General features: G+C 39.6%; 1 protein-coding gene across 4 annotated transcripts in view; it reads right to left on the reverse strand.

The window, feature by feature from the left end:
• Window positions 1-19,392, reverse strand: part of TMEM245 (transmembrane protein 245) — an 83,571-nt gene that overhangs the window by 20,338 nt on the left and 43,841 nt on the right. For 2 of the 4 annotated variants that reach the window (XR_015132095.1, XR_015132094.1), the window contains 6 exons: window positions 18,424-18,522; window positions 14,420-14,551; window positions 10,274-10,396; window positions 10,000-10,110; window positions 2,408-2,508; window positions 1,377-1,551 (listed from right to left, as the gene is read on the reverse strand). Coding sequence is in view for 2 of the 4 variants with exons in the window: in XM_086315869.1 (XP_086171995.1) it covers window positions 1,377-1,551; window positions 2,408-2,508; window positions 10,000-10,145; window positions 10,274-10,396; window positions 14,420-14,551; window positions 18,424-18,522 (776 nt within the window). In the remaining 2 variants the exon portion in view is untranslated. Of the gene's footprint in view, window positions 1-1,376; window positions 1,552-2,407; window positions 2,509-9,999; window positions 10,146-10,273; window positions 10,397-14,419; window positions 14,552-18,423; window positions 18,523-19,392 lie in introns of all 4 variants that reach the window. The other 2 variants (XM_086315869.1, XM_086315870.1) reach the window with 1 other exon arrangement.

Genomic DNA, 19,392 nt, shown 5'->3' on the forward strand with positions numbered 1-19,392 from the left:
ATTTAAGGTGAGCAATATCTGACTCTTCTTTTCACTTGAACACTCAGAGACCACTGCAGGGTTAGTAACCGGTCTTTTTTCAATATTGTTGTGTCTCAGTGACTAGGGAGACCCGAGGAAAGGAAGAAGATAGGGGAACGGCTGGGCGGTGGGGCAGTCACAACACACGCCACGTCCATCAGTTGAGTTTGCCATTTTATATGGTGTAGTTCATAGCACCCCAAGACAATTACAATAGTAACATCAATTCTAGCTAAAACCTTAATATAAAATTTACAACAAAGTTTAAAGAAATGAAAATACTTAACTATAAACCATGTAACTAGCTATTATTTAAATTTCAACTATTAAATGTTAGTTAAACACAGTGAAGTTCTCCTTTTATATTGATGTTTTAGGCACAAAAGTCCCCCTAAAGTTCACTTATGGATGTGCTTGTTTCTTTTTGCTCTGAAACTCTGGGGCTTCTTAGTAGTTCTATATATTTACTTTTTACTTTAACTAGGAAGAAAACAAGGTAGCATATAACTTGTCTCTTCATAATTTCAAATTAACTGAAGGGTCCTCTTCCTATAAACTTTGATCTTGTCTACCCTTATTATAATGAGTTTTATTCAAAGAAAACTTAATATATTAACTATGATGATAGTTTAAGTAGGTCATATTCTATATCTGAGTAGCTGAATAAAATTCAATTATTTGGTCACATTCTAGATTCTAATAAGCAATGTCTATCTTGATATGTGGCTAAATGAAAATCAGCTTGATTTAGTAAATGCAAATTGCTAAAAGAGACATCAAGATCCACAAAAATGACATATTTATTATATTGCTAGTTTGGCTTCTGCCTTAAATTTAACCTGTATTCATCACAGCACCACACTATAGTACCTTAAGTAAGAAAGAAAGCACTGTTTCTCAGATACAAACTTATGAGATTTCATTTTACATGGAAATCCTCATAAAATCTAAAAATGTGTTTATCCAAAAGCAAAGAAGTTCTGAAAATAACTACTAACTTCTTACCGTACTTAAAATATTCTTATTTTGAAGTATGTACAGGAGTACTTTTTCCTACATTAAATGTCACTAAACCAGAGGAGTATTCACAGTTTTACTTTAGCCCATGGTCTCATATATTGTAGATACTACTTACTACGAACAAAATAACATACCTTGTGAATGATATTTATCATATACATTAAACTCTGATTATATCAGTGGGATCACAAAAGATTACTTCACTGAAGTGATTATTATCACCTGTCCTTTCACCCAGGCCCAAAAAGAAAAGGAAAAAAATAAACCTTCATAAAAAAAGGCCAGAGAAATTCCTGGATATGATTCATCACCAACTGCAGCAGTGCAATACTTACCCTGATATATCAGAATAGATGGCAGTATCTACAAAGTAGGTTGGCAAGAGATGAAAAACCAACAGTAAGATGGCTTTGCATCCTAAGCCTTGGGTAAGCCACAGATCAAGAACTGCAGGTACTGCTGCCCAGTATGTGCCCAGAAATGGCACTGCTCCAAGGATTGCTGCTAAGGCTAATACAAGATTAAAACAAGAAGAAGCAACTTTAACATCATCATCAAAGCAATACCAATAGCAGAATCTAAACACTAGCTCCTACTGTTTAAAAATTTCCACCAGAACAAGTTAAACAAATACATACTCAAATTTCAGGGCAACGATACGCCCTATTTAACTGAATCAGCTGTTAAAAGATCTTAAAACTGGATCATGAAAATCCTTCTGAAGTGTGTGTTTACTTCTATTCTTAAGTCACAAATGTTAGTGTCCCACAGCTGTTATTCTCAATCGATGGCTAGTTAATACATATGTAGTTGGCCTCAGTATCCTTAGATGTGGAACAAGGTAGCTGAGCACCCACAGATTCTGGAATCTTCAGGGGGTCTCAGAACCACCCCCTCAGAGACACCAAATGACAACTGTACAGTCCTATGATATAACTGTAGAGCACTGGCCAAATATTTGTACTGAGACCAAAGCCAACTCAGAGATTAGTTTATAAATCTCAGATGAGAACATATATTCCTTACCTTGCTTCTTTCTAATAAAGTGTATTGAAAAACAAAAAAAAACCGCACCACAATAACCTTGCTAGTTGAAGGACTTTACTTCACAATTAACCCTTTTCAGAATAGTATGTTCAATTAACAAATAAATACTTGTTGCTTATGCAGTGTTTACTATGCACTGGGTATTATTCTAGCTACTGGGGACACAGCAATAAACAAACATTACAAATCACATTTCTGCTGCTAATCTAGACTAGATATCAAAATTTAGCATTTCAAGTTTGACGAAGATAACGATACATGTAAAATGGTTTAATGTTCCTTAAACAGAGCACAGCAGAAGTTATGGGACAGTTGTTACCTGACGGTATGAAGACAATATTGATGCCAAATATAGTATGAGTCAGCCAGGTATACAATCCATAGAAGCCGGCCATTTTGAGGGAAGCATCAAACACCCCTCTAGAATGTCCAAAGACAAAGTGGAATCAAAATAAACACAGTATCATACTGGGACTCAGAAAAATCAATTATTTCTAGGCTTCTAGATTTTATTCCAAATCTGATAACAGCTTCCATTTTTCCAGTGGCCTGAGAATGCTGTTTTCATTTTATTTCAATAAAATATACAAATCTTCTATTTAAACCTTGCAATAGATTTACTAAACTGTTCTTTAAATTTCACTAATAAAAAGATAACAGAAAAACCTTAAGATACCCTATTCACTGAAATAACTCATCAGCTTTTCACTTCTGAAGCAGATTACTCACCACCAAAATAAAGAGAAAGAAAAATAAGTGTGATTATCTTATTTCTGAGGAGGTAATTAAATTCTGAGACATCCAGGCTGTGACCAGCCCTCCCCTTGGGAGGAGCAAGTGAGGGATAATATAACTGGTACTTCATCAGTCTTTCTTCTTTTGTTAACAAAATGTTTCCACATTTTTTAAACCATGCAACCCAACTTACAAGGTAACGTCTAAAAATGGTATCAAACAATGTAGGTCACTTGGAGAGAATTTACAGAATATAAATCTTATTAATTCCAAAGTAACACCTGAGATTAAAATATAAGAGGTGTAAAAACAGGCACACATATTCAATGATTAATAGGAGTGAAAATATGCAATCTCGGATACTTCATTTTTGCTTTTCAGTTGGAAGACTTAAGGTGGGACTGTGTTAAGGAGGAGACATAAGGAACTGCTCAGAGAGAGCACAAAGGCAACAAACCTAAAATCGCCCCAAGGCATCACAAAGTCACAAAAACAAGGAATCTGTGGGGTACGCGGGAGGCACGCTCATACACTCAGCAGAGAAGGAAAAGCTGTCTGTAACTGAAAAAAGCAGAGACCGTGGCAGCAAAGGTGATGCTGTATACAGAGAAGGACACACCAAGCTTTTCTAAAGCATCCCAAGAGGGGTACTGTGAGAGTAAAGTCGAACTGTGGAACCTGGTGATTCAGTCATTTCATACCAGTCTAAGACACGGACTTGGTGACAGAGTGGCTCCCAAATTGTAAAATCCTGTCATACTGACCAGCAGCTTTCACTCAAAAATATCTTAAAGGTGCTGTATGACCTCTGACAATAAGGACACAGATGGAAGAGGTATCAGAAAGACTGAAAGGAAGGGACATAGCCTACAGGAAATACAAACGATCTGAAGAGTAATTGAATAGGAAACATGGAAGAAAAAAGGAACATGAGAGATTTGGGTTTTAAATGTGAGGGAGAAAGAATGGCAGTGGAGAAACCCAGAAAGTCATGGAGAAACCCAGAATAGGAGAGAACATGCAAGAAAAGGGAATATGTTTAGTTGGGCCATGTTTAGCCAAAAAACGGATGATGGAAATACCCTGGAGGCAGCTGGAAATAAGAGACAAGGCTTAATAGCAAACTTGGGACAAGAAATTTGAGATATGCCAGAAAAATCCCAATCATAGGAAAGGGTAAGATACCCCAAGGCATAAGCCTAGAAAAAAATGGGGCAATGAGCTGTATTCTCATAAGAGACCTAAGGACAAAGATACACTAGTCCAGATCAGATCAGATCAGTCGCTCAGTCATGTCCGATTCTTTGTGACCCCATGAATCGCAGCATGCCAGGCCTCCCTGTCCATCACCAACTCCCGGAGTTCACTCAGACTCACGTCCATCGAGTCAGTGATGCCATCCAGCCATCTCATCCTCTGTCGTCCCCTTCTCCTCCTGCCCCCAATCCCTCCCAGCATCAGAGTCTTTTCCAAGGAGTCAACTCTTCGCATGAGGTGGCCAAAGTACTGGAGTTTCAGCTTTAGCATCATTCCTTCTAAAGAAATCCCAGGGCTGATCTCCTTCAGAATGGACTGGTGGGATCTCCTTGCAGTCCAAGCGACTCTCAAGAGTCTTCTCCAACACCACAGTTCAAAAGCATCAATTCTTCAGTGCTCAGCCTTCTTCACAGTCCAACTCTCACATCCATACATGACCACAGGAAAAACCATAGCCTTGACTAGACGGACCTTAGTTGGCAAAGGAATGTCTCTGCTTTTGAATATGCTATCTAGGTTGGTCATAACTTTCCTTCCAAGGAGGAAGCGTCTTTTAATTTAACGGCTGCAGTCACCATCTGTAGTGATTTTGGAGCCCAGAAAAATAAAGTCTGACACTGTTTCCACTGTTTCCCCATCTATTTCCCATGAAGTGGTGGGACCGAATGCCATGATCTTCGTTTTCTGAATGTTGAGCTTTAAGCCAAGAGATAATGAAATCATTTCTCTAGTAGGAAGAAAATCACTATAGTACGCTATTCCCAGAGGGCTTCCCTGGTGGCTCAGATGGTAAAGAATCCACCTGCAATGTAAAGAATCTGCCTGCAATGCAGGAGACCTGCATTCAAACCCAGCGTCAGGAAGATCCCCTTGAGAAGGGAATTGCTACCCCCTCCAGTATTCTTGCCTAGGAAATCCCATGGGGCCACAAAAGAGTCGGACACAACTTAGGAACTAAACAACAACAAACCCAACTGGGAAAAGGATCCGCCAGCTCCCTTCATTACAACTCCCTCCCCTGATTTACCAGCCACCCCAGAGACCTAGTTTCACAGTAAATCGGACAGAAACTTTGTTGACGCTGGATTTCCAGAAGGGGAAAGCATGCTGTGCACACAGACGTAGTGTGCTGCTAAGTGGCTGAGGATGGGCTGCTCCCATGGACACCTTCCGTCCCACTGGAAGTAACAGTGAGTCACACACACAAGCCTATGGCAGAGGCATCACATGAAACCATGTGGAGTCCGTGGTAGTGGGAAATATTAATTCAATATTTTTATATAGTTAATACACGGTTTTGTGTCTTTGACAATCCCTACCAATAATGGATACTTACTCCTCTGATGCTGCTGCTGCTAAGTCGCTTCAGTTGTGTCCGACTCTGTGCGACCCCATAGATGGCAGCCCATTAGGCTCCACCGTCCCTGGGATTCTCCAGGCAAGAACACTGGAGTGGGTTGCCATCTCCTTCTCCAACACATGAAAGTGAAAAGTGAAAATGAAGTCGCTCAGTCGTGTCAGACTCTTAGCGACCCCATGGACTGCAGCCCACCAGGCTCCTCCGTCCATGGGATTTTCCAGGCAAGAGTACTGGAGTGGGGTGCCATTGCCTTCTCCGACTTACTCCTCTAGCACTAACTAAAAAAATCAACAAGAGGTTGTTTCAGTTACACGGACAAATAGCAAACATCTGTATCTCAACACTAGTTCTATTATAAGACTAATAAAATGAACTTAGTCATTTTTAAAGCACCACAAAGAAAAACTAAATATGAAGTTTTTAAAAGTCATTTATTTTCCTTAGAAACCTGAAGCAAAGTTTAGGCTTATTAGGTTGATCTTTAATCAAGCAAGTGAAAAAGGCATTATATTTACTGACTTGGTTATTATTTAAGAACTCTAGCTTAAATTATTAATAAATTACTTTAAACAAATTAATTTAATTTCCCCAAATATGCATGAAATTCTGCCTCTCTATTACAGCATTAGGAAATCTCTTCAAATAAGTGAAAATATATTTTCTTACAGCTTTAAACTCTTCCTTATACATTTCAACTTAAACAATATTTATAATCTTAAATCTACAACAATTTCCAATGAATATTTAAAATTTAATATTTCCAGTGAAAACTGCGAATACTGATTTACTAAATGATTGACATCGATTTCTATTAACCCTGGTATTTTCAATTCTGCAAAACTAGATGTGGGAAGCATGTTTACTTTCCAAATGAAAATCTCACAGTACACGCATTCTCCCATCAAACTGATCACTAGGGCCCCCACCACCCACCGCCCTGAGAAGCTGTAATCCCACAAGCAAGAGCCATACCCGTGTGCATGCACTCCTGTGAAAATATCACACACACTAAATTGCACTGAGGCCGTGACAACATGCAACTTAGTCATGTGCAATACCTCCACCAGAGCAAGCAGGATGGGGCATCGGGGAAGAAGGGTGTGATGCAAACACTCAGGGCACGACATGCTCTAAGGGCAGGAACGTGGTTTGCGGGTAAAGGATGCATGCCACGAACTCAAAAATTCATGAAATGTAAACCCAACCACAAATGTAGTCAGGACAGAGGAACACTTATCCAGAATGGAGAAAAATAACAAAGATTCAGAAATTCAATGGGACAGTGTTTATATCAAATAACCACATATTTCAGAAGGCAAAGCTTGAAGAACAAAGACACTTTCACTGTCTGGACATGCAGTTCACTCCCAATTTCAATTCCACTTTTTAACTTATTAATGAATAATGTGAAGTGAGTCTAATAACTCACTTAACTGTAACAATGATGACGACTAATGATTGGTGCTTATAAAATCTGATATAACTGATAACTTACAGACAAAACTACAGCCTCAGGACATTGTAATAATATTTTCACGATCATTTATAGAATTTTTTCCCTCTTAAAATCTGTCTCCTTGAAGAAACATATTCCATCTTGAATATAATCCCTAAGAGCGAAAAAACTGACAGTTTGTGGAACTAGAGCTCATTGTTATCCTACATACATGAGAAATTTCTTTAGAGGCATCTATGTAAAATGCATATTTTAAGTCTTGAATTTGACCCAGTAAAGAAGTAAAAACCACTAAGACTGCTAAAAATCATCCTGAATTATAATCTATAATTTATACACCTTTAGAGTTGTGCTTAGAAAAATGGCCCAAGTTATCTTGTCTGCACCATATTTTTCAGACTCACAAAAATCTATCAATTTTGAGATCAATTAGGACTGTTGTACTGCTCCTGATGGTTGTTAAAACTTTTTCCATATTAAAAATAAAATGAATGGTTTTTGTATGAGTACACATTAGAACCAAGACACGGGCTACTGTTACAGCACATAATTAATGTGTACGATCCCAAGAAGATAAAGCAAATCTAACCTGTAAAGAGATATATATTTGCTTATATCGCTGTAGATGACTATACTCTCTCTAACCTCAAATTACTTCCTCAAACAAAGACCTCAATTTTTAAAAAATTTTCACTGAAATACAGTCAATTTACAATGTTGTGTTTGTTTCAGGTGTACAGTAAAGTGATTCACTTATACATACATATATATACACATATTTACACTCTTTTCCATTATAGTTATTACAAGATATTGAGTATCCTGTGATATACAGTAGGTCCTAGTTATATTTTATATATGGTAGTGTGTATATTTTAATCCCAAACTCCTAATTTGACCCTCTCCATATCCCCTTTGATAATCAAGTTTGTTTTCTATGTCTGTGAGTTTATTTGTTTTGTAAATAAGTTCGTTCACATCCTTTTTTTTTAGGTTCCATATATAAGTGCTATCATATGGTATTTGTCTTTCTCTGCAAAGAACTAAATTTTTAGCTGCCGGCTTCATGTGTCCAGCTGAATAATGTTTACAATACCACAAATTTAGTTCATCACTTTTGACACAACCACTTCCTCCTGGAGGAAAGCATCATGGTATACCAGAAGAATGTGTGATCTCCATCAGCTGGATGTGGGTGCAAATCACAGCTTTGCTTACCAATTCCAAGAAACCACGACATTAAAGAGTAATGTTTAAAACAAAGGAGATGGCATTATCTGGTGTGGAAAAAAATGACTCAGTGACAGATACTCAGAGGATGGTCAGCTATGCTAATAAAGGTTATGTCAGGAAAATGCAGTCTCTTTCTTTAAGTTCTTTATAGACAAGCTAGATAATTTTCTCTAAGACTTGGCTTAAGTAACAGCACTTAAGAGGATTCTGACAGCCTTGATATGGTTGATTCCATAACTTTACCCTACTGGGAAAACAAAGTTATTTTTCCTTTTTGATGATAATATTTGCATAAACTTATCTGAGTCAGACAGATGTCACTTAGATAAACTAATCTATTGCTAAAGATGATAACCGAAGGTCAAATAGGCTTAGAAGGGTTGCTGAAATCAAAAAGTTATCTTTCCTGAAGACAACTTCACCCTGAAAGGTGTTACAGTAGACAGTATAGTCCCAAACTTGGAAAAATTACATGGATGGCTCCGGGTGGATCCCTGAGAGCACCAAAGGGGATACAAGCTTTCTTGTTTTTAATCCCACTTACTGTCCAATAACGGCTTCCCAGGTGGCTCAGTGATCAAGAATCCTCCTGCCAATGCAGGAGACGAGGGTTTGATCCCTGGGTCAGAAAGATCCCCTAGAGGAGGAAATGGCAACCCATTCCACTATTCTTCCTGGGAAATCCCATGGACATTGGAGCCTGGCGGGCTGCAGATCATGGGGTTGCAAGAGAGTCAGACACAACTTAGTGACTGAAACAACTGTCTAATAAAGTCCACGAGGAACAAGGGGGGAAAGCCCAGCAAAGTTTCCAGAGAAAAATACAGTTTAGGTGCATGCATGCTATTTGAATGTAACCAAGGACTTTCCAAAGATTAAAGTGGTATCCTCATCAGCTGTTACATGAACACAGTGGGGGGAAAAAAAAGCCAAAATCAGTCAGACAAAATTATCAGGTCAAATCAAGATTTCTGTGGAAGACTAGTTTCAAGCAATTACCATTTTCTTAAAAGTATGTGGAAACAGAAATGCCAGCCGAAGATTCACTATTCAGAGAAGCTTTAGATGCCTAACAACTTATTAAAAAAACAAGCTCTCATGGATAACATGAGGACTTAATTTGAGTAGCTATTCAACAGAAGTCAAATGAAGTAGAGTCTTACTAATGAGTTAAGAACAATGAGGGACAAAGGTTGGGGAAGGAGCTGAAACAAGGCTGCAAAAGGCTTCTCCCTACCTGACATGATGAAAAGGAAAAGGGAGTCAGTGACTTGGAAAGAGAATACGAAGAATGAAAGTTGAAGAATCAGCTCATTCAGAAGTCAAGCCTGTGATACATGGTTATGAGATGACATGATGGAAGTTTCTGGCCAGAACCTATGATTCACACAGAGCCTATGATTTGGAGATAACTCCAAATTTCTCATTTCTAGGATCCAAAGTACCCCCTGCAGAGGGCACAGCCTGGCTGCAGAGGGCAATAGGAAGAAACAGGAAGGCCATCTACTCTCCTCCATGAGCAAAGTCAGAATTCCTGAGAGTACGAAGAGGCTTCTGAGAGAAGGTGAGGTGTACGTGTGGTGCAGGAGGGGCTTCTCCTGAATAAACCACGTGATGATTAGGAGCTGAGTAAGAGCCTGTGGATGGAAAGCTGATGGGGACAGGCCACTGGATCTTTGCACATCACAGACTTGAGAGCAGGACACCGAAAATGTTTTACGTTATCCTCACAAAAGAGATTTAAAAAATTTGAAAACACCAGTGTCCCTCAGTCGTTTAGCACTGAAAGCTGCTAGGAAGACAGAAAAACAGGCCTCTCGTGGAGAGCAGTTTCTGATGGAAGTAAGAACAGCATAAATCTTATCCCTACCTGATAGCTTCTTCCACAGACTGGCCAATAATATTAGAAGAAGGACCTGGCTGAGAGAGTGGTGTCAGGCTTATCACCCACTTCACAGGCTTGTAGTACTCATCACTGGAACTTAACAGATAAAATAGTGTGGTCAGGAAAATTATCTGCAAAACAAAGGACAGTATCTCCTAAAATACCACATTTGGAAACTACAGGAAGGAAACACAAGCGGAACCAAGAATATGCTTTACTGGGGAAGGCGTGCAACACGTGCTCGGCTGTGTGGACATACCAGCGACAGGACAAAGTTGAGGAGGGCAGTCCCGCTGTAGAAGAGAATGGTCAGGAGCGTGGTGATGGTGGAGAAGAGCAGACTCACGTTCCGGCTCATGACGACCCACAGAGACTCTAAGATCTGCAAACAGTCGAACGATGCTCAGTAAGGAAAATGGTTAGGCAAATCATGGTGAACCTACTGCAAATAGTAGGCCGCCATTAAAACATCCCTGCTGTAACACAGAAGTATATCTGATGATATAATGCTCTGTTTAAAAAACCAGACACAAAATGTTTATACACAGCATGATTATAACTATGTGAACATGGCACAGAGAAAAAATACCTACAGGAGAACATGCCAGAATGTAACCTGTGACTGGATGTAGCCTGTAGGACCACAAGTGCAGGCCAGGAAATCCTAATATCTGCTTATTAGTCACCTCCCCTACCACCTTGCCATCTCCAACTTAGAACAATCAAAAAATATAAAACATCACTTCAATGACCACTAACGTCACAATAACAGAAACGAACCGAAGTTACAAAAACAAAATGAACAGATGGGGTCAGAGCTCTGCAACTGAAAATCTTTCCTCAGATAGATATGACCCTATATTAAGACCTACTGAGTTCATTTGATCTACCAGCAAATTCACTAGAACCAGATATTAATACATGTTAAATATGACTGAAAGAAGACGTATAATGTTTATAGTACCCCTACATGTTTCCATTTCCTGTCTCTTCATGAATTTAAAGTCCTACTTGATACTGTCTGTTCTATTATTATCCCCAAGAGGACTACTATATCTACTATTGTGGGCAAGAATCCCTTAGAAGAAATGCAGTAGCCCTCATAGTCAACAAAAGAGTCCAAAATGCAGTACTTGAGTGCAGTCTCAAAAATGAAAGAATGATCTCTGTTCATTTCCAAGGCAAACCATTCAATATCACAGTAATCCAAGTCTATGTTCCAACCACTAACGCTGAAGAAGCTGAAGTTAAACGGTTCAGTGAAGTTCTGTAAGACCTCCTAAAACTAACATGAAAAAAAAGATGTCCTTTTCATCACAGAGGACTGGAATGCAAAAGTAGGAAGTCAAGAGATACCTGGAGTAACAGGCAAGTTTGGCCTTGGAGTACAAAATGAAGCAGGACAAAGGCTCACAGAGTACTGCCAAGGGAACACACTGGTCACACCAAACACCCTCTTTCCAACAACACAAGAGATGACTGAACACATGGACATCACTGGATGGTCAATACCTAAATCATATTGAGAGGACTATCCTCTCTCTTAATGAAAAACACGGAAGCAAGATGATCAGAAAAACACCATCCATCACAGCTTTCAAAATGCTTCCCTAAACCTCACAGCAAGGTAGTGAGGGAAGCAGTGGAGATGATATCATCTTTGTTTTACAGATATACTAACTGAAGCTCAAGGATTTTTTAAAATTTGCCCAAGGGCCTGAAGCTAATAAGTGGAACCAGAGCTGGGCACCAGAACTCCTAATATCTGTTTTATTTTGGTGCCCTTTTCAAAAGAGAAATTCTGTTTTCTGTCATATGTCCAAGTTATACCATCTGTTCTATGAAAGGCCTATCCATTCCTTTCCTGCCTCAAATGTACGACTTATAAAAGGCATATTTTGTTGTCCTCGATGTTTCTTGCAAACCTCAGCGCAGCCTTCATGAGAGGAGTTTGGAAGGCTAGTTTCATTTACAATAACCCCTTACATAAAATCTTGCAAATGCTTCATGATGCCTACAAAAATATGCATGACTGACTGTTTTGACCTTACGGGATAAAGAATGAATGAATAATGCCACTGATTCTAAGAAACAAACCAACAATGCCCTTACTTGTGATTTTGACAAGCATTCTTTTGGGGAATTCAGTCTTTTGGAATTTTTATTAAAAATTTTTTTTAAAAGTTTCTGGGTCAAACTGATAGGAAATACGCTGTGGTAATTCTTAAGAAATTAACGGAATACATTAACTGTAGACTGGTAGTTGCCAGCCACAATCCAGTAACTTTTCTATGTACTCAAAGGGATTAAGAAGAAAGGTTCAGAAAATAAGAAATAGATATTGGGTATTATAAAACTAAAAAACTGAATCAAGGGCTGACCTTGACATTTCTTAAAATTTTTTCTGATGAGATAGGTGGTGATGTTAAAGAACGTGATTTTTTTTTAATACTGTATAATAAAATATGTCAATATTTAGAAATTAATGAACATTAATTCCAAATGACCAGTGCACATTACAAAATCATGTAAGGGTGAAAGATCCATTCCTAGCCAAGACAGATCCATGGACCCTAATATAAGAGAGTAGAAAAAGTTCACTGATAACACTTTCAAATTCCACACTGCAACTAACCTTAAAGAAATACCATCTGTTAAGTGTCAGAGTAGTACCAAAGAATTGTCACAATGATCTGAAAAAGTTATTAAAAGACTTCCCTCTCTTTTCCAACTACATATCTGTGTGAGGCTGGATTTTCCTCACATACTTCAACCAAAACAACATATTCCAACAGACTTGAGTACAGGAACAAGTATGAGAATCCAGACATTAAATAGGTTTGCAAAAATGTAATGAAAGCCACTCTTATCACTAAATCATTATTTTGTTTTGGAAAATGGTTATTTTTCAAACACAAAAAGCATGTTCTTTATGTCAACAAGTAACGTTATATTTTAGTGATCTGTTAAATATTTTTAAAGTTCTCGGTTTTAACTGCTAATACAATAAATACCAATAGAATGCACATCAGCAAAAGCTCTTTGGAGCTCTCAGACCAAAAAGTTTGAGAGCCACTGGACTAGAGAAAACAGAGGGAGGGGATTATCAAAAGCAACATACTTAGAACTCAAGGACATGAATTTCTAGATTTAACGTCAAACTATCACAGCTCTATTAGGCGACTGGGAGGATGGGAAAATGTGAGTGCAGGAATGGGCAAAGCGCCCAGCAGAGTCTTAAGAAAACCCCAGGGCAGCAGTAAGGAGGCACTGAGAGACTCGTCTCTCCATCTTCCATGTCAGAAGCCGAAGGTAACACTATGAAACCAAGGAAGAGCAGCATAAATATTATTTTAGAAATTTAGAGGTAAATACACAGAGAAAGTTAAAAGAACGCAGAGCTCTGGAGAATGAGACTGAAGGGGGAAGCACAGAGCAGGGGCAATGCTATTCACTATTTAACACCTTCAAGCATCTTTGACTTTTCAGCTATGGTCATCTCTTGTCCTGATAAAAATTAAAATTTAAAAACATCTAGCACAGCAAATCTCCACTTTTTAAAAAATTTTATTTTTTTAAAGACTTTTTTTTTTGATGTGGACCATTTTTTTTTTTAAACTCTTTATTGAATTTGCCACAACACTGCCTCCATTTTGTTTTGGTTTTTTGGCACCGAGGCACATGGGGTCCCCTAGCTCCTCAACTAGGAATCGAAGCTGTACCCTCTGCACTGGAAGGGCTTTTCCGAACCACTGGACCACCAGGGAAGTCCCAAACCTCCATTTCTATTAACATGATAAGAGTTACAAGTTTATTCACAAGAGAGGATTTCTCATCTCTGTGAAAAGCCACAGGCCCAGAGACCTCACGAAGTACGCTACGGAGTGAAACTCAGCAACACTGCAAACTGTTCCTTGCTGCCTCCGATCTTCTGGAAAGCAAGGCAGAGGTGGATGGCGCATGAAGGAAGGACAGGAGGGATGACAGAAATCTAAGCCTTTAAACATCCAGTCTCTCTACTGTAACTGGAACCATATTTCTATCTGCCAAAGGACTTCACCAACCAAAGGCGGCTTCCCTTGCTAGTGGTTCAACGAGGGGGATCCTGATCAGTCTAGGGGAAGAGGACATCAGTCTCAGAACCCGGGAGCCACAGCATCGTGCACGCTTCCTGAGTCAGCATCTCTTGGTTACTCTTCAACCACAGAGGAGGGATCAGGGGAGCTACGCTCGAGGCCTATGGCTTTGGGACATCTTTCTGGTGCATTTAGAACTCTCAAAACTGCAAAATCTCATGGCATTAAAAAACAGGGTGATGAAAGACATTTACAAGTGTGAAAAAAACCTGGGAATTAGAGTCTGTTTTTTCCTAAGTCCAATTTAGTTAAAAAATACTATTTCTTACCGAAAGAAACGTCTCAATGTTCTCGTGGACAAAGGACGCGATATCCTGCCAGTCGAGAATGTCCCCCAGCCAGCTATTCTGACGGCTTATGTGCAACTTGTGCCCTCTGTGCCTTCCAGAGTGTGATACGTTCTGTGGAACAAAACAGTTCAGACATGAAATCCCCGTCCTAACCTGAAGACAAGAAGACACATAAATAGCCTACTTTGTTTCAGGTCCACTTGAGCAGTTTAGTAAATACACAGAGTTGAAAAACTTCGTATTATATCAGAAATTAACAAAGAACTCCATCAAAAAGACCCAAAATATATTTCTCTGTTTATATTCTAGCTACTGTGTCTCAGCCTAGCTTAAGTGCATCCCTCCTAAGCATGTTCATGAACACACTTTACTCATCAGTATATTCAATTGAACATGAACACAGCATATACTTTCATCTTATTTTCCCCCCCTTTCTCCCCTCTAACCTTTCTTTTAGTCTCCCATTTTTGCTTTTTCCCTCCTTTCCTCATCTACCATATTACTCTTCCAAAAAGCTAAAGAGAGCTGAGAGAAATAAAATATGAAAAAGTATAGCTAAAAGCAATATTAAATATAATGGTATGTATTAATCATATCTCAATAAAAGAGGGAAAAACAGAATATGAAAGAGAAGGGTGCAAAGGAGAAATCTAACTTGTCTATCGGGAAAAGAATTACATTGGCAGATATGCAAGAATAACACATGTGGAAGGGTGATGAATAAACAAAGCGACTAGTAAGGTTAAAGTTTAGAAATAGAAGTAGATTCTTAACATTTTACATGTGTTTCCATTTTCGCACTTTTCCAAAAAACCCAGGGATGCCAATCTTCATTAGCAAAGAAAACATTAGGTCCTAGAAAAAGAGGTAAGCAATGCACTTACCCACTTATAAACCTATGCTTTTAAAACACTGACTGACCTCCCTGGACCATTCAGGAAGCTCCAAGTGGCTGAGGGACAGTAAAAGCTGTTTGTGTGTAAGCAGAAGCCCCAGAATTAGCAGAAGAAACAAGATACAACCTTCGTAATTGGCTCTTCAGCAGGTATCTACCCAGAGATTCCCCAGTTAGGTTTTGTTTGGTTCTAATATTTATTTATTTATCTGGCTCCACTGGATCTTAGTTGTAGCTTGTGGGGTCTTTAGTTGCGCCAGGCAAACTCTTAGTTGTGGCATGTGGGATCTAGGTCTCCGACAAGGGCTCAAAGCCAGGCCCCCTGCACTGGGAGCTCAGAGTCTTAACCACTGGACCACCAGGAGGTACTCCCAGTGAGTTTTAACTCTCAATTATTGAAAACCCACAAAACCCATCACCACTCCTTCAACTTCTCCTAGGCAAGAGCCAACAAAGGTCCATGTAGTCAAAGCTATGGTTTTTCCAGTAGTCATGTATGGACATGAGAGTTGGACTATAAAGAAAGCTGAGTGCAGAAGAATTGATACTTTTGAACTATGGTGTTGGAGAAGACTCTTGAGAGTCCCGTGGACTGCAAGGAGATCCAACCAGTCCATCCTAAAGGAAATCAGTCCTGAATATTCAATGGAAGGACTGATGCTAAAGCTGAAACTTCAATACTTTGGCCACCTGATGCAAAGAACTGACTCACTGGAAAAGATCCTGACACTCGGAAAGATTGAAGGAGGGAAGAGAAGGGGATGACAGAGGATGAGATGGTTGGATGGCATCACCGACTCAATGGACATGAGTTTGAGTAAGCTCCAGGAGTTGGTGATGGACAGGGAAGTCTGGCGTGCTGCAGTCCATGGGGTTGCAAAGAGTCGGACATGACTGAGCGACTGAACTGAACTGGCAAGAGCACACAATGCTCTTGCATTGTCACTGGGGAACATATGCAAATGTTCAATTGCGCCCTCCTCCCCGTTACCCAAGCTAACTCTGCCCCACTCGATTTCTCTCCCCTGCATCGGCATCTTCCACAGCACAGTCCCTGATGGCCCAAGGGCCCTGCCAACCCAGTGTACAGAATGGCCTGCATGACCACCTGCTTTCAAACAGTCATTTTTATATTTAGTAAAAAATGATACTCATCAGTACAAGTAGCACTAAAGGTTTATTTAAAATAAAATAATTATCTCTAAACTTTCAGATCTATTTTAACTTCCTCAAAGAAAAAGTTCTTAATTCCAGAGCTGTACTGTCCCAAATAGTAGCCACTACCCACTTGTGGCTACCGAGTACCTAAATATGCTCTTGGTGTAAAAGATAAACCAGATCTCTAACACTCAGAATGGAAAAGATTTAAATATAGAATCTCATCACTTTTTCATTCATTCCATATGGAAATGACATATATTGGGTATACTGTGTTAAGTAAAATACATTATTAAAATAAATTTCATCCATCCTTAGTTTTTTTTTCTCTTTCTTTTTTTTAATGCAGCCACTAGAAAGTTAACATTACATATACGGCTTGCATCACACTTCTACTGTACAGATCTGGTTAAGAAGATGAGACACTGTTGAGTGCCGGGAGCCAGCGTGAGGAACTTCGCCCATGGCAAAGGTCATGAGGAAGGAGGCTCGGCATACGCAAAGGCGGGATCAAGCCTCAGGAGTCCCCCTGGGAATTCTCGAGCATCTACCCCGAAAACCAGAGTCTGCCTACTTTACTGCTTTGTGCTCTCACCTACACCTCTGACTTTACAGGGGGCTGTCCCCCACCACCTCTCTCTGAAAAAGAGTTAACTTACAGCTCCAGTTAATAAAGTTCCTGGGCGTGACAAGAGTGTTTCAACCTACAAACTCCTTTGGAAGTCCTCTAGCCTGCCTGAATAGGTTCTTCCAGCCACATGTGATTGTTCACAGCCTCCCCACCGTGAGAGGCATGAGATGTTCTAAACTGTCTAAATACAGATTCCTTTGAGCAGTTAAAAGATTGATTAGAGATTGTATTGGTGAAGCATTTTTCACTTGTTGGGCCAGTGTTTGCTGCTAAGTTTCCATATCCCTTACCTACTGTGTCCCTGGCAGTGTATTGATTAATATAATTGGTGTACAGGAATGTAAGTAGTAGCTTTAATGTTTGTAACCTTGGACCCTTGAGTTAATTCTTTTCTTGTTATAGCCCACCACACCTTTGCCCTATAGGAATGCAACTTTATCTAATGCTTTTGGAGGGTGGCACCTGACTTTAGAATGATCACCTTTAGAGAAAAATAAGTTTTCTGAAGAAAGGATCATAAAATGTTAACAGGCCTCTTGGCCAGAAGATGATGTAATTCACCTAAACTTTTGCATATGATAAGTTTGCAGGAAGAAAGCCTGGCTTACTGCTGACTCTACAGCCCTTCCCCCATTGTCCTCTACGCACAACTTAAGGTATAAAAACTACTTTGGAAAATAAAGTGCGGGCCTTGTTCACGGAAACTTGGTCTCCCCATGTCATTCTTTCACCTTCTGGCTGAATTCCCATCTGGAGCGTGGAGGCTCATCAAGCCTACTAATTATGCCTGGGCTTCTAAGATTTGACCGGGGAGGCCTTAGTGTCTCCTCTCCTTCGGGAGAACGGGAGGACGCCTGTGGCCTACGTAAGTGACGCAAATTCCTTATTTTGGAATTTTATTAGCTTTCCACGTAAACCAAGTTATTCAGCCTCTTTTCTCCACTGAATTCTCATTAAGCTATCCTTATTTGATCACTGTTTATATCTTTAATTCTATCGTATCCTGATCGCCGAAGCCGTCTCCCCTTCAAATTCCCTGGATCCACCGGGGCTGGCTGGACCCCAGTAGTAGAGGATAATGAAAAGCAGATAGAACACTGATAACAGAGAAACTGATGGTTCTGCCATGGAAGTTAATCATCAGTTCAAGCTGAATTTTAATGACCTGAGGTTTAAGACCTTGCAGCTTAAAAATGTCAAGAAATGAAATCCCCGTGTTAACACAATCAGACCTAGTCAATGAGTCCATAAAAGGACACTATTCATTTACAACTGAAGTCCTTAGCTAAAATAACTTACCTTTACAAACCAAGAATGATACAGCCTATCCCAAAGTTCTAATACTTGTTTTTCAATTACGGCCGTATTATTCACCTTATCTCCGAGAATTTTATGAAGCTGGAAGGAATACAGATATAATCTGAGTTAGTGTTTCAGGCAACAATCCAGTAAAATTAATACATGCTGGTCTTTACATTTGTTCCAAATCAAACTAAAATGTCCCAGACTATTTAACTGCCTCCAACCACACTGTTCTTTCCTTAAACTCTACTCAGTATTTCCAGTAAATACTCTCTCTCCCATCTTTTTGCTTCTTTATTCTTTCCTTTATTCTTAGGTCTCTAGGAAAACTTCTTTAGGTCTTAAGAGAACAAAGCCATGCTTACTGACTTTTCTGATCTCATCTGCCCAGAGAAAAATCTTTCCCAAGTGACCCTGGTGCTCAACCATTATATGGAAGTGTCATGCTACATTTACCACTAGTATTAGAATTACCACACAACGTTAGGTGAAATTTTAGAACCTTAGCTATAAACGCAAGTCTCCCTTTGAATACGCTCAGAGATGTTAGGTCTCAGTGTGTTACTTGCTTAGTTGTGTCTGACTCTGCGACCCCATGGACTGTGGCCTCCAGGCTCCTGTGTCCATGGGGTTCTCCAGGCAAGAATGTGGGAGTGGGTAGCCATTCCCTTCTCTAGACCCAGGGATCTTCTTCCAGACCCAGGGATTGAACTCAGGTCTCCTGCACTGCAGGCAGATTCCTTACTGTCTGAGCCAGAGATGTCAGGTCTCAGAGTTATGACCAATTAGACTGGCTTCCGGGTTCGGGAAATCAAAAACACTAAGACAAGATAACTTGGAGAAAGCTAGTCATTATAGTATCTCATCCTACATGTTACGTGTTATTAAAACCATACGGTAATCTTAAAGATGCTTTTAAAAAGACGATGATTTACTGCCCCACTTAATACAACTGCTGCCATTTTT

Source organism: Bos grunniens, chromosome 8, assembly GCF_055505025.1.
Source record: "Bos grunniens cultivar Pamir isolate PY7600 chromosome 8, Bosgru_T2T1.0, whole genome shotgun sequence".
In the NCBI taxonomy this organism is placed as follows: Eukaryota; Metazoa; Chordata; class Mammalia; order Artiodactyla; family Bovidae; genus Bos; species Bos grunniens.